Source organism: Pseudopodoces humilis, chromosome 9 (assembly GCF_049639895.1).
Source record: "Pseudopodoces humilis isolate 2021_Gansu_Grassland_sample_001 chromosome 9, ASM4963989v1, whole genome shotgun sequence".
Taxonomy (NCBI): Eukaryota; Metazoa; Chordata; class Aves; order Passeriformes; family Paridae; genus Pseudopodoces; species Pseudopodoces humilis.
Genome location: NC_142208.1, coordinates 24,643,410 through 24,657,715, shown reverse-complemented (window position 1 = coordinate 24,657,715; position 14,306 = coordinate 24,643,410). Strand labels below are relative to the sequence as shown.

At 35.9% G+C, this 14,306-nt stretch overlaps 1 protein-coding gene across 4 annotated transcripts in view; it reads right to left on the bottom strand.

The window, feature by feature from the left end:
- SLK (STE20 like kinase) overlaps positions 1–14,306 on the bottom strand; it is a 46,697-nt gene that overhangs the window by 16,146 nt on the left and 16,245 nt on the right. For all 4 annotated transcript variants that reach the window (XM_088059886.1, XM_014250312.2, XM_014250313.2 and 1 more), the window contains exons 2-8: positions 9,544–9,708; positions 7,173–7,221; positions 6,302–6,451; positions 3,708–3,780; positions 3,303–3,497; positions 2,575–2,656; positions 1,483–1,611 (exon numbers count right to left, since the gene is read on the bottom strand). In XM_088059886.1, coding sequence (XP_087916012.1) covers positions 1,483–1,611; positions 2,575–2,656; positions 3,303–3,497; positions 3,708–3,780; positions 6,302–6,451; positions 7,173–7,221; positions 9,544–9,708 — 843 coding nt within the window. The remainder of the gene's footprint in view (positions 1–1,482; positions 1,612–2,574; positions 2,657–3,302; positions 3,498–3,707; positions 3,781–6,301; positions 6,452–7,172; positions 7,222–9,543; positions 9,709–14,306) is intronic.

Below are 14,306 nucleotides of genomic sequence, written 5' to 3'. Positions count from 1 at the left end.
TTTCACATTCCTTTTTTTTTAATCAGTTCAGCTCCTCAGCGGTCTCAGCAACAGTTGAATTTAAAAGATTTAACATTGTGCCCGCTGGGCAAGGAAGAAACTGTAGCTTTAGTTAGTGCAGCACTGATAAAATGCAATATTAAGACCTTCTTCTGCTTCACTTCGTGCTCTTTGCTAAAAATGCTGGAAAATTTTTCATCTGGTTTTAATCATGTTGAAACGCCATTAAAATGGTGAAAACCTCCAGCAGATCTGATTAAGCAGCAATACAGGACTAGAACAGAAACAGTTACCAGAAATTGCCACTGTCATAATATGAATAAATGTTATCAGATTCCACAGAGACATCCAAAAGAACATAGTAATAAAGCATCATTTTAACCACAATTGCCCTTTCACTCTTCAAAGTGGCCATGATATGTGTCTGTATTTAGTGCTAGAATCCTGTAATTTGCAGATCAGGCTTCTGATCCTAAGTTAGCTGTTGCAGCAAGCAACAGGTTTGATTGTGCATTTCCTACCTTAAGGATTTCCCAAGCATACAGGAAACAATTAGCAATATTGCATTTAAAATATTTCTTCATGTAATTGTTTTAGTATTGATCTCCTGGGAGTGTTTAAAACTACCTCAATTAAATAACATGAGGGGCTCTGCCTCACACTTTCCTACAACTCTCCTTGTGAGATACTTGACTGAGTCCCAGGGTGGACTCCAGCCCTCCTGGATGGATGGCTTAGCAGCTCATCAGCGGAAGGAGGTGGTGGATGATCCACAGGAGGGGAGCTGCTGCTGGGGAGGAAGTTTGGAGCCCGCAGGGTGGGCTGGGAACACAGTAAGGTCAGGGGATGTGAGGAACGTGCTGATGGGTGAGGGGGGAATGGAGGCATCTGCTTGAGCACTTGACTTCTCCAGTAGTGCAGGAACAGCAGCTCCAGGAGCACGGCCTGGGTGCACTGCAACTTTCACTCCTGGACATCAGAGTCTTCCCTCTCAGCAACCACACTCACGCTCTTAAGAGTCTTAAAGCATCTTTAGAACTACATTCATTACAAAATACGTGGTTTTTTCCTTTCCTTTGATAGCCACACTATAAAATCACAAACTTAGTTTACAGCATAACAGTCAAAGACCTTTCTTAATCTTTTACACTTTATGATATACAAACACGTTTCCTCATTCACCCAGTCATTATGACTTAAAACCACTTACATAAAAATCAATATCCCCTTTTTAAAATATCACATATACATGTAAAAAATTAAGATATTCATTTTCATTAGCTATTATTTATTGGTAGTTTTTAAGTAGTTCAAACATGCTAATTTTGAAATTGCTGGCTACCTATTTTGTAATATGTTTAGAGTATCTTTATGATGTTATTCCTAGAAGATTTGATGTCAAAGTTGGGCTAAGAGAACTGAAACTGAATTCTCCATGGGAAATTTGCGACGCATATTAAAAAAAGTAAATTTTGAACTGACCAGAGAATTTTCTGTTTCTTCTTCTTCATCCTCATCTTTACCATCTTCAACCTCTTCTGTAACTTCAGCCTTCGCTTCTGCAATCAATTCTCTTATTGGTTTATTTGAAGTAACAGTAACAAATGGATGCTTGTGAAAACAAAAAAAAATTAGCACAATATTAAATGGTGGCTTCATAATATACAGTAGGAAAATCATAATCTGAAAGAAACATAACTTTAGCGAAGTGTTACTTTGGTTGCTTCACATTTGAAGATTCACAATTAACATAACTGTTCCACTGTGTTTCTTCTGCAGAAGTCTTTAAATGAAAACATTTTTATTGAAATAGTCTAACACACCTGCTAAAAATACAAATGATTCATTTATACTGACCTTTTTCACAATCCAAAGAACAGAAGTAGAAAGATTTTTAAAAAAGTTATTTTTCTTGGAATTAGGTTTCATTTCAGCTCCACAGTTAAATTATTTGTTGACAAGCTTTACCTAGAAAATATACTTTCTAGAAAAGTCTTTGTCTTTACAGCAACTTTTCCTAACATGAACTAGAATTCTACCTTTTTCTTTAAGAGCAAGCAGGTACCTGTTCCTCTCCTACTGCCTGAATCTTCTTTCTCTGCGTGGCCCTGCTGCTTAAATCTATTCAGCATATGCCAGGCAGATTGTGGATAAAGCAAATAGGTGCTGACGTTAAACACAATCAAATGTACCTGGTCACATCTATTCCTGTTCAGCTGTTCTGCAGTGACAGCATTACAGAGGAGGGCTGAGCCCTAAAGCTCTTAAAACACCTGTCAGCAACTGGCCACAGACGTAAACAACTCCTTCATTCACTCTAAGTATCAAACTATAATTTCTTACATGAAGTAATTCGTTTTATTACAGCAAAATATATTAAACTAATAACCTGATCTGTGCTTGGTATCATTTAATCAAATTTTACCAAATAAGGATCAATGTTAAAAACAGATTGTAGGCAAACACCTAATTTGAAAATACTTGAATAGTTACTATAATACTGCTCTGCTTTTAAGAAAGTACAAAATATGCTTTGCCTTTAAACAAGAGTTCTGAACAATTAACTCTTCCTACCTGTAGAAGTTGAGTTGCACTCCACCTTGCATCTACATTCTTTTCCAAACATTTCTTCAGAAAATCTTTGAAATCTGATGACCTACACAACAAGCAAACAGGCAGTGGTTGTTCTTCTGTCTTAACAGACTAGCATATAAACTGAAATATTCTTTAGGTTCACATGAATCTCCTCACTGCAACTCCAAGTCCTGCTATTGATGCAGGAAAACACAAAGGGAATATAGAAATGCAAAGACCAATACAATACAGCACAAATACAATCTCAAAAAGGTTTGTCCATAATCAGAAGAATTTACTTTTTGCTCAGGACTATTAATACACCTCATCTGCTATATCACTAACTGAATCATGTGAAGATATTAAATCGACCAAATAGATAATGGCTTTTAAAAATATTTTCTTAATATAAAAATTCTTCAGTTTCCTTTCACCCAATCTTTTAGATGGCCTTCAGATCTGGTACTACATTTGTAAAAAAGCTACTTCCATACATTTTTAGGCAAAACCTGTAAAATACTTCTGTATAAAAGCTTCTATACAGAACTATGACCAAAAAAGTTCCAATTGTGTGAGAAGACATATATTTGTATACTTACACATATATATTGCCTTAATGCATAAAGATACGCCACATAGTTCCACAGGGCTGTGCTCATCAAATTTAGCAAACAAATGACTGGGAATGCCTTACACTGGGGTGGGAAAGCTGCCAATAAAATACAAACCATTTTGAAGGCTGTGCCAATGTCGGTGGATCAGATTTTGCGATTTTCAGCAGCACTCGCATGGGATTTAGTTCATGATGAGGTGGCTCTATCTGAGCCATTTCTATTAAAGTAATGCCAAGAGACCAGATATCAGCCTTGTAATCGTATGGCCTGTCTTTAGAGGTCTCACACATTACTACCTCTGGAGCCATCCTGCAAACAGAGCAACAAAGTTTCAGATGAGAAAATGCTTTTTGATCTGTTCTTAGAACAGTTCTAAACACAGACATTCACTGAAGCATTGCTAGAAGCACATTATACCGTCAGTATATTTACAAGTATTTATCAAGACTCTAATATCAAATTAAAAGGAACATTAAGATACTAGCTCATACTAAAAAGTCAGCAAAAGAATGCACTTACCAATATGGCGTACCAATAAAGGAGTCTCTTCTTTGTATTGTTCTGGTGTTTTTAGCTGATACTCCAAAATCCGCTTAAAGCAAATAGAAAAATACTATTAATGGGGTGATGGAAAACATACTATTTTTTTTTTAACTTTACAATTGTCTTTTAAAATGGTATACGTTCCAGAACAAACATTCTTCAGTATTAAAACTTCAAAGATAAATAAAAATATTTGTGTTCTAATAGCCAAGTGCCAAGATGTCATATCATTTATAATAAAAGATCTTGAATAAAATTTATTCTACATTTCTTAAAAAAAGCCCAAACCACCATAATGCTACTCTTGAGCTGTATGGGATAAAAGCAAAATATGTATTGACTGCAGGGAAAAGTGCATTAAATTATTTCAATTAAAAATTAATTTGTTTAGCCTATAAAGTCTGTATTCATCAAACATGGTATCAACTATATCATTAATTCAACAACTCATCCAATTTTTAATTTCAAGACTCAAATCTTCATGAAGTTACATTTCCCCTTCATCTTACAGGTTTCTTTCCACGTGATTTTTCATTTTATAATAAGTATCTGAAAGCTTGCATATGTACTTTTCATGTAATATCTACCCAAAAAACAACTTTACCCCTTTGCAATTAGTTGTCTATAAGGCATTACATCTCTTACTTAAAAAAAGAATACATTTAAATAAGTATTATATGCTTGTAATAGATGTAATTTTGTTAATGAAGATCTAGAGATTAGAGCAAAGGGACAAAGAGCCATATGTTGCCATCTTTAATCTGTACAAAATTACTTGATGGTCTCAATACTTGAGAAGTCTAATTTTGTTCTGTGGAAAAAAAATCAGGACAAAATCTATTGGTTCAAAGGCAAAAAACAGAAATTTTGAGGGACTACAGGTGATGAAATAGTAAAACTCAGATCCATATAAAAATAAAATGCAATAAAAGAAATTTACTTGCCATTCACACATCTGTAAAACAAGGAATTACCCATTTCTTTGTATAACAGAATTCAAATACAAGTAGTTTCTAAGGAGTAAAGTGCTCCTTCAAAGGATGCTGTACATTTTTCATAACTAAATCAGGTCTTTTTTTAGAATTTTTAATTAGTAAACCTGAATGTATCACCAAATGCACGTGTGGAAGAAATCTCCCTGTGGTCTGAACTGTTAAGTAGCATCCTGACAGCCTGCAAGGTGCTGTGTACCAGCTTAGCTTGACAAAATCTTAAAATAGTTCCAAGTCTATATGAGGAGAAGCCAGGTCATGTGAAATGAACTGAAACAAATGACTCTCTGACCATGAGGCTCCTGCTATGATCTGTGGTTTCTTTTACAGCAGTGCCAAGAAGCTAAGACAGTGGTTCTATTACATTTAAACATCGGGCATGTGACCCCCAGTGCAACACTAAATGTTCAGGCTTCAAAGAAAAGCTACACCAGTAAATCACCATGTACTCTGCAGAGCAGAAGAAAGCCAGATGCAAGGACTGTGTGTACAAGCAATAATCTTGTACAAAAGGGATCCACGGAGAAGCACAATCACACTGAACTGATCAATATAGCAAAGCAGATTCTTAAGTATTCTCAGTTTCCTAATAGAGAAGGTGCACAGTACCCAGCTGAGACTCATCAGTACGAGTTAAGCAGGAGATATATTTCTGAATTTGGACATATCTTGCTTACATTTAAAAGGAAAGTCTGTATCAAGGCTGCAGATTTAGAGCCCCAGTTCCCCATGGCAACATTCTGATTCTCCTTACCTTTGCCCTCTGTGTATCCAAAGAAATACAACTGCTCATACACCATGCAGGGGGAAGGCTTTGAAACCTGAGCATGGGCAGGGATGTCATAGAACTATGCTATGGGTAGAGCCACTGTAAAAGCTGACAGCTTATACACATTTTACCCTGAAACAAAGTGGATCCAGATAATTCCTGCCCTTTCCTGGCTGAATGAAGGGATGCTATTCACCACCAGCAGCCATTCGTCAGTTCTACATGGAGGAATCCTCATCAGACTAAAAATGTGGATGATTGTTTAAACTGAGATTAAAAAAAACCCAGAAATCAACACCAGTAAACTGCATTAATTTTGTTCCAGAGTGGTCTGTCTTAACTTGAGTGCAAAAAACAATTGAAAAAGGCATGGAAAAAACTAAGCTGGGTAATTAAGAGATCTCTCTCAAAGGAAGAGACAACAGTACAAGGTACAGTTTTTTCATGATTGTGAAGAATGTTCCCTTTCCAAGCTAAGAACTTCAAAGGGAAGTTCAGATGTTATCACAGTAAAGGCAAGTATAATCAGGAACTTTATACTAAGAAACAGTAAGACCTATGACGACTTCTTGTGCTGATTTTCATATATGAAAGATGTGACAAGTATGGTCAGGATATTTGCTCAAGTTTTTTTGTTTGTTTTTTATTTCCTTGATAGTACCAAACCACTTGTTTCTGAAAAACCTCTCATTGTTAGATTGGTATTTCAGTACGTAAATATTGAACTCTGTCAAACTACAGTTTAAGCAAAAGACAATTAAAAGACCATGCCAAGCTCCAGGAAAGGGTTTTATTTGCAACATGCTTACCTAGTTTAATGTCTCCATCTAATGTGAAAAGAATATTGCCAGCTTTTAGATCTCTGTGGATGATCTTATTCTCATGCAAGTAGTTCAGTGCTTCCAGTGTCTGCCTGCACACCACTTTGATCTGTGGCTCTGTTAACGGCCTTTCAAGCTCTACGAGAGAGAGACAGAAATAATCACAATATTTTTGCATTTTACGTTACACGTTCATAGCAAACACTATAGTAATACATGGGAAAACTAATTAATCTGAAGTAATCTAACCATCAGATGTCAGAAAAAAATTCTACCTTAGAATATTTGCTCCTTCCAGTAAAGATTTTATTCCTTGAACCCAACCCCCTTCTCATTATGAATTATGTACACCTACCTATCTGAACTGTGAAAAAGCTACATAGTTTAGAGACTGGTTCTTTTGTGTGGAACATAGAGATGCTGAAGACCAGATCTTTTACTTACTGGTATTAGCATTTACTTAATTTGAGGAATAAGCATAGAAAACAGCCCTAACTTTAATGTAGATGCAATATAAAGAATTATCACAGTGTAAGTTGGAAGGTGGCAGTAGAAGGGGAAGAATGAGATCCTGAAAAGGGCTCATACTGATTATGTAATGAGAACACAGAGCTCCATAAGCAGAGAACAACACTTTCACTTAAAGGTTAAAGACAAAAATGTGCCTAGAAAAGTAAATAAACACTTGAAAAATGAAAGATACAGGTGTAAATACTAATTTTTAAACCCCAACATTCAAAACATATAGCACACCAATTACATAAACACTTGCAAATCAAAACAATTCCACATATGAAACAAATACTACAGTATATATTATCATTTTAAGGTATTAGAATTATTAGTTGAAAATATTTACCCAACATCACTGCATCTACTGCTCCTCCTGCACAAAATTCAATCAGGATCTGCATATAAACAAATAAAAAATTACAGAAATTAGAAATTAAATAGTTCCACTGAACTGAACCATTGTATAAGGGAGTATTATTGGGAGATCAGAGTTTCAAACTATTTGGCCTCAATAAATTATTTTACTGACCTGGAAAATACTGGTACTGTTACCCAGCTAAAAGTAGGGCTGTGCTGCTCAAGCAAATTATTTGAAAAATGCCTTGAGACCCTCAGACAAAAGTTTTAATCCAACTATAAAATAGCATAATAAAACTTATAAAACATAATGACACAGTCAGCTTAAACCTACTCCTTGTAATGTGATTTACATAATCCCTGCAAACTCATTTCTCGGTTATTAAGCTCTACTTCTATACTATAATCTCTCTGACTGAAAAGTCCAAGAGCCAAATGATTTTCCAGTAGCTGATGCTATCTTCTATATTGCTGCAGATGAGATGAAAATACAGAAAAATACTCTTTAAAAGATATAGAAAATTACTAAATTCAGATGTTTACATTAATTTTCCTTCATGCCTACAATACTTCAAGGCCTTTATCCCAGAATGTAATAATACCAGAAAATGTCTGTCCCCAGTTCCGAGTTTCCCTTTGAAACAGAAATATATTGCAATTATTTTTGAGCACAAACTATGCTGCTATGAAAGACAGAAAGAATATATACAAAGGAGAAAGAGGGGGAGACAAAGAGAATGAGGAGAGCAAGAAAGACGAAATCTCATCCAAGACTGATACCCCACTCTTCCTTATGTGTTTTTTTTCCTTTAATTTGAACTTTAAATATTATAAATTATCATCTGTCTGAGAGCTAAGAAGTCAGAATTCCTTGTCAGAATCTCAACAGTCAATATGCTTGGACACGCTATCTTATTTTTTTTTTTTCTGTAGAGTAATTTTAAAATCAGCGCATAATTGCCCATAAAAGAGGAAAACTCAAAGTATACCTTGTACCACAACACTTAAATATACACCACTTACGTCACATATACTTCAAATTATTATTGCAATTAATCCCCACAACAATGGTACCAACAAATATATTACATAATGCAATTCTTTGTAAAACCTGTAAACATTCCATTTACGTGCTTCTGTGTGCCAAGTAGGTAAGTGTGGGAAATTGTACATAAAGAATTAGTATCTCTAAAATTTGTAGATTGATTTGACAAAGGTCTCTTTGCTAGAGAAATCATGTTTCTAATCTTGGAAAGCAAAAGTGTATTTAATGTCCAACTATCATTCTTTCTTTTGCCCCCACTAAATTCTGTTTATTTACCACATAATTATCCTTGTGGCTTTCAAGCCCCTGCATTTCACTGTAACTATGTAGCTCCAATTTTATTTTCAAAATGTTTACTTCTATCTTTATTCTGCCAGTGAAGCCTACCCACTCAGTTTCATATTGTGCCTCTACGCCTGCTTGCTTTCATACTGACCTTTATGCACAGAATTTTTTTTCACTATTCTACTGTTTTATAGAACATTTTACTCTGCACTGAGATCACCAAGTTTTGAGCTTAGCAAAACAAATGTGAATCAGGAAACATGGTATTACACTTCCACCATTTGCTCAAAGGATAAAGCTTATTTGTAAGACTACCAGGAAATCATCTTTTACTTGTTTTAGGTATCTTTTTCAAGTATAAACTCTTAAAAAACCTTCCAACCCATGTATTCTTTGTACCATTCCAAAAACACCTATAAATATTGCACTGGGTTACCTAAAAGTACAAACTATTTTGTCACACCTAAAGCAATCCAAGGAAATACCCAGGATGTAGCACAGCAGGGACATGCAGTCCAACATACGCTCTTTGCACGTCAAGGTACAAATACCCAGGGTTTAAGTAAATTAATTATGGTTCAAGTCCTGGTAAACTGTCCTTCCTGGGAGTGCCAATAAAGTCACTGACATCTAAAGTATGTACTTCACAGGCTGACCTTTCCAGCACATTATTTATTTTTCAGGTGTGGATTCTGAATCTCACTTTAAATCGTGCTAATGCAATTGAAATCTGAGTCCTCCTGTTACAAATAAGCACCAGCTGAGAACTCTAGCAATGCACAAAATGAACTGCTAATTTCCACATTTTAGATTCAAACCCCTGACCAAATGACTCAGGCTTGCACAATTCTACAGTGACAAATTCCTAAATCATACTCACAATTTACAAATTAGTTTTGAAACTGAGTAGTTATCCCAACAGTGACAACTAAGATGAAATCCGACAAATAATATTTCCATAAAGAAAAAATTGTAATTTCAATAACCTTTTGAAATAAGAAAAAACATTTAGAAAAGGAAAAATACCTACCCATAGATTGTTTTCATAGTAGAAAGCATCAAGGAGCTTGACAATATTAGGATGATCACAGGATGCTAAAATATCAATCTCCACCATGTAATCTTCAAGTTCTTCTTCCGATTTAGTATCTATCACCTTTGCAGCAGCCAGAACTTTCGTTTCTTTGTTCTGAGCCTGTAAAAGAAAAGTCACAACAAACATATATATGAATGTCATCAGAAAACTGGCACCAGCAAAAAAACCCCACATATAAAGCAACTCTCTCTTGAAATTTTGTACAATATTCCTGCCTCTAGTTTCCTCCGCTACAAAAAGAGAACACGTGCATATTAAAGAGGAAATAAAATGTAGTAGAACAAGGGTTTAATAACTTTTCTCAAGGCCAAGAAAGAATGAAAGACAAGAACCTAAAAATACTTCATTCTCATCACATTTTTTAAGCCATCATCAATAACTCAGGATAACTGCTGCCTCACTAAGATGAAGTTTTGTGCTGCTCCTCAAACACCATCTATTAACACGTGGCAAGGCAAGAAGGAGGAAGGAGCCTCTACCCTCTGTTTCTGCCCTTCTGACTCTCCCCACGTTGTGGCAGCACCGCTGTTCCCAAAGCCACGCAGGGAACCAGATCCTCCCCCAGGAAGCAGCAGGTTGCTCCTCTTCAGCCAGAGGCTGTACAAAAGCTCCCAGCTTGAAGAGCTGCCAAGCCATCGCTAGTTTGGGCATTTTGCTCCCTTTGCTTCAGCAGCCCGAGGACTCACTCCCACAGACGGGACTCGTGTAAGGTGGGGCACTGCGAAAGCTGCCAGCCTCCACTTACGCACTTCTCACCTGGACACCAGGGACCTACGGACAGCTACAGAGCACCCACGAGCAAAGGGAAAACGAGACTTAGGGTACCCAAGGAAAAGGCATTTCTGCTGTGCATTGAAATATTTTTTTGGCGTTTTTCAAACACAAGAAATTACAGACAAGTCAGGTAACTTATTTCCATAGCAAAACAGAAACCAGGAAATACTACTTACAAACAGAACACGGCTGAAACCTAATCACAAAAAAATATATATACTCTAATAATTCTCTTGGTAAGTTATGTTTGAAGAAATGCTCAATTCCAAGCTGCAGCAAGCTTTAAACAAGAAAGTGTATTTTTCCCAAGCCATCATAAAAACACTATTTTTTCAAGTAGGACATTTCCAGTGGTTACCTCCAAACAAATGAAGTGCATTTGTTGATGTCTACTTCACCCACTGTATGTGAAGACCATAAAACAAAGTCCTGCATTTATTCCACTGAGTTTTTGACATTCAAATGAAATAAAATGGCAAGGAGGGACACAGGCTCTCTCCAAAGCAGCAAAAGACAAGGACCTACAAGGGGAATTCCAACTTCTGATGTGAAGCATCACAAGGTGGTTCATCCTGTCTCTGCTGGTGTGGATTGTCCATGGCCCTACGTGGGATGATCCCAGGACAGGACACAGCAAAAATTCCAAAACCTGAACTTAGTCACCTAATGACTTTACACCATTATCAGACAGCAAGTAAGAATTCTTAAGAATAATTTTGGAAGTCTAAATATTATTACTTGCTCGGCTATAAATAATTCTCTCAGTGTGGCAAAAGATAATAAAATATTTAAAGATAAACATTTATATTAACATTCAGTAAAACAGCAGTAACAGCAAAACACAAAGCATAGTCCCAGCTGATTCATCTCATGTTGAGGGTAAAGGTTTTCCATTACATTTCTTTTTATCTCATTCTTTCCAAAACAAAAAACAACCAAATCTTCCCAACCTCAATATTTGCCCTCCCATGTTTAACAACAAAGATAAGGAATCTCTATAACATCATTTGAAAACCAACTACTGAGAAGTTTTCCAACACACATTCTAATAATAAAAAGGAAAATATCTGCTTAGTAACACAAACAACATTTGTTTTGGTTTCATGCTTTGTAGCAAGAATGAAATACCAACCTTCCCATTCTAGAGCTGCACTGTAAATTAAACACAAAAAGTGAAACAGATGTCTGACCACAACAGAATTAGACTTGGTAGCTTTACATGTGCAGAAAAACGGCTCCTAAAGCACCTTTCTAAAGAACTCAAATTTTAACTGTAAATGTACTTTTTTGAAGCATGCATAGCCACACACTCTTCACTGCACCCTAACAGATACTTAAAAAAATAAAGCTGAAATTAATTTTTATACAAATTTGCTTACAAAATATATATTGGCAATAATATTTTGTTTAAATAAAACTGTCTACATCAGGTAACAGATGTTATTGCTTCCAGGTTCAGTTTCACCTTTGAGCAAGACAGGCATTGCAAAGTTAGTGTGAATGATTACATGCTTGGGAGTTTGCTGCATTTACAGCATATACTGTTTTATTCTACTGACAGAACACTTTGCATTTTGATTTTTCCCAGATCCTTTTGCTTAAAGTAACTAGAAATCTGCTTTGAGTAAGCTTCTATGATTTCCTCCTTGTGGCAGCTCTATTGAAACACCTCATTAGAAGCTATGAATTATTATAGAGACATTGTGATTATCTTTATGAGCTTCTTAACAATTATAAAAAAAAGCAAATATTTGCCTTTGTTTTGACTCAAAATAGTAATATTTTGTAGGTCTAGATCCAGATGTTTTTCCAGCTCTTAAAAGAAAAAAGCTTTAGAATTAGCTTATTTCCACTGGGTATTTCTGAGGAATGATGAAACATTTTAAGTGTACATCAAGTTACACCTGAAAAAAAATTGTATCTTTTAAAGTTCCTTTTGAATAAGGCATGAGTCATCTCCACCCCACAATGCACTCTATTAAAAATACCCATGCATTTGACTTACTGTAAGTAACGTGCTCTTTTGAACGGTGTAGGAAAGGATTTTACTGTTCATGCACAAGATTTATGAATCACTGTACTGTACACTGAAAAAAAACCTCTTCGGATTAGGAGGAACAAAAAAGCACTTGCAACTTTGTGTGGGCATGTTTGTTTTTTCTCAGTTTTGGCTGAAGTCTTTCTTCTTCCACAAAACGTTCTCCACAGGTCAGAGCCAGAGCAAAAATGATTGTGTAGAGGCAGTCTTGATTTGCACATGGAAATTTTGTATTTGGGTACACCAACACTTCAAGTCAACCTGCCATTTATGTTACAGGACCTATTTTGAAAAGGCAGAACTTCTGAGTAGCTGTAGCCCATCAGTCTCTTCCTGTGTTTTAGCTCTCAACTACTAATTCAATTTATTCCAAATGCTCTGCTTAAATACATTTGATTCTGCATCTGTGATTAAGTGACTTAAACCTCAGTCCTATGCTAAGAAATCCAAACTGGCATTTTCAATGGTTATGTGCAGACAAGGAAGAAAGGCGTAGAAGGATTCATTAACAAAATTTGATCTTTCCAAAAGATCAAATACATACATACGTAATAGATGAAAACCAAATTGGAATAACTCATTCCCTCAAGATCTGGCTAATGCAAGATGACATGGATATTATTAACTGTTACATGCAACAACACACAAATATTGCAATCCTTTAAGTACAACTCCTATTTGGATTATGTATTGAAGGTTACTACAGCAAACATTTTAACTTAAGGAGAGAGAATGCACAAGGAAATAACCATCTGTACGTTACAGCATGGTTCCTGCAATGAACAGTACAGTCTCATCAGCTATCAGTGTACAGAAAAACACACTTAATTCTAAGTTAAATACTTTGATAAAGATGGATTGCAGGCTTGTATTGAATAAATAATTTTAAAAATTACAACTTGCAAATCAATTTGTCTGAACCTATATTCCTTACACTGGAAACGCAATGTACCTCTAATGCACAAAAGCATTGCAGAAATCTGAAAATGTCGCAAATAAGAATAACCATTCCACATAAAACCAGGGCCTACAAGTATGCAAAATTAGTGACTCCTCCCTAACAATGCTGGATTTTTGCAGGATATCATGTAACTAAATGCAAGTTCTAGAGGCAGAAGCTTTGTGAAGAGACTGACAGCAGAGTATTAAAAGGTAGTTTACTATCTGGGCACTAGGCCAAGAAGTTGCATATTCCCAGCCCAGGACAGCAGGGAGAGCAGAGCTCCCACTCCAGAGTAATAGGATTACAGCTCAGAGATAACACATAGCCTTTCATCTTCTGATGACCAATATGAAGTTTCAGCCTTGCTTGTGAGGAGCTGTTTCAGTTTCCTATCACCAGCAAACACTTCCTTCCCAACTGTGCATCTCCTCTACAGTGCAGCTTTAAAAATTAAACAATATTTACAACTGAAAAAAGTTAACTACATCCTTCACCTCTTTTGGAACAAAGCTGAGATATGAGATAGAAAATTGTTCATCACCTTTCCTCCTGATGCCTGATCTCTTGTGATATGTTACATAACCTCACTGCATGTTTTGCAGGCAGCAAAACAAATCAATTAAGCAGCTTTTCCTTTCTGACTCATTCTTCTCAGCAAAACCATATAGTCATAATCATGGATCATCAAAGTTGTCAAAAGGGGAAAAATACACACATCCCTATTCAGCAAAAGATGTTTTTCCTACATAAAAAGCCCCACTTTTGTGTAAAATTGGGATTGTCAGATCTAGCTCCATATAAATTTTCTGACAGTGCCTGGGTAATCAGTACTGAAAAGCTGGCCTTGTACAACACAAAGGCAGGAGTTGTTTCTTTGAGCTACTGCAAAGCGGAGATTTCAGTCTTTTTTAGAACATATGAATTAAGGAAAAAAAAATGCTC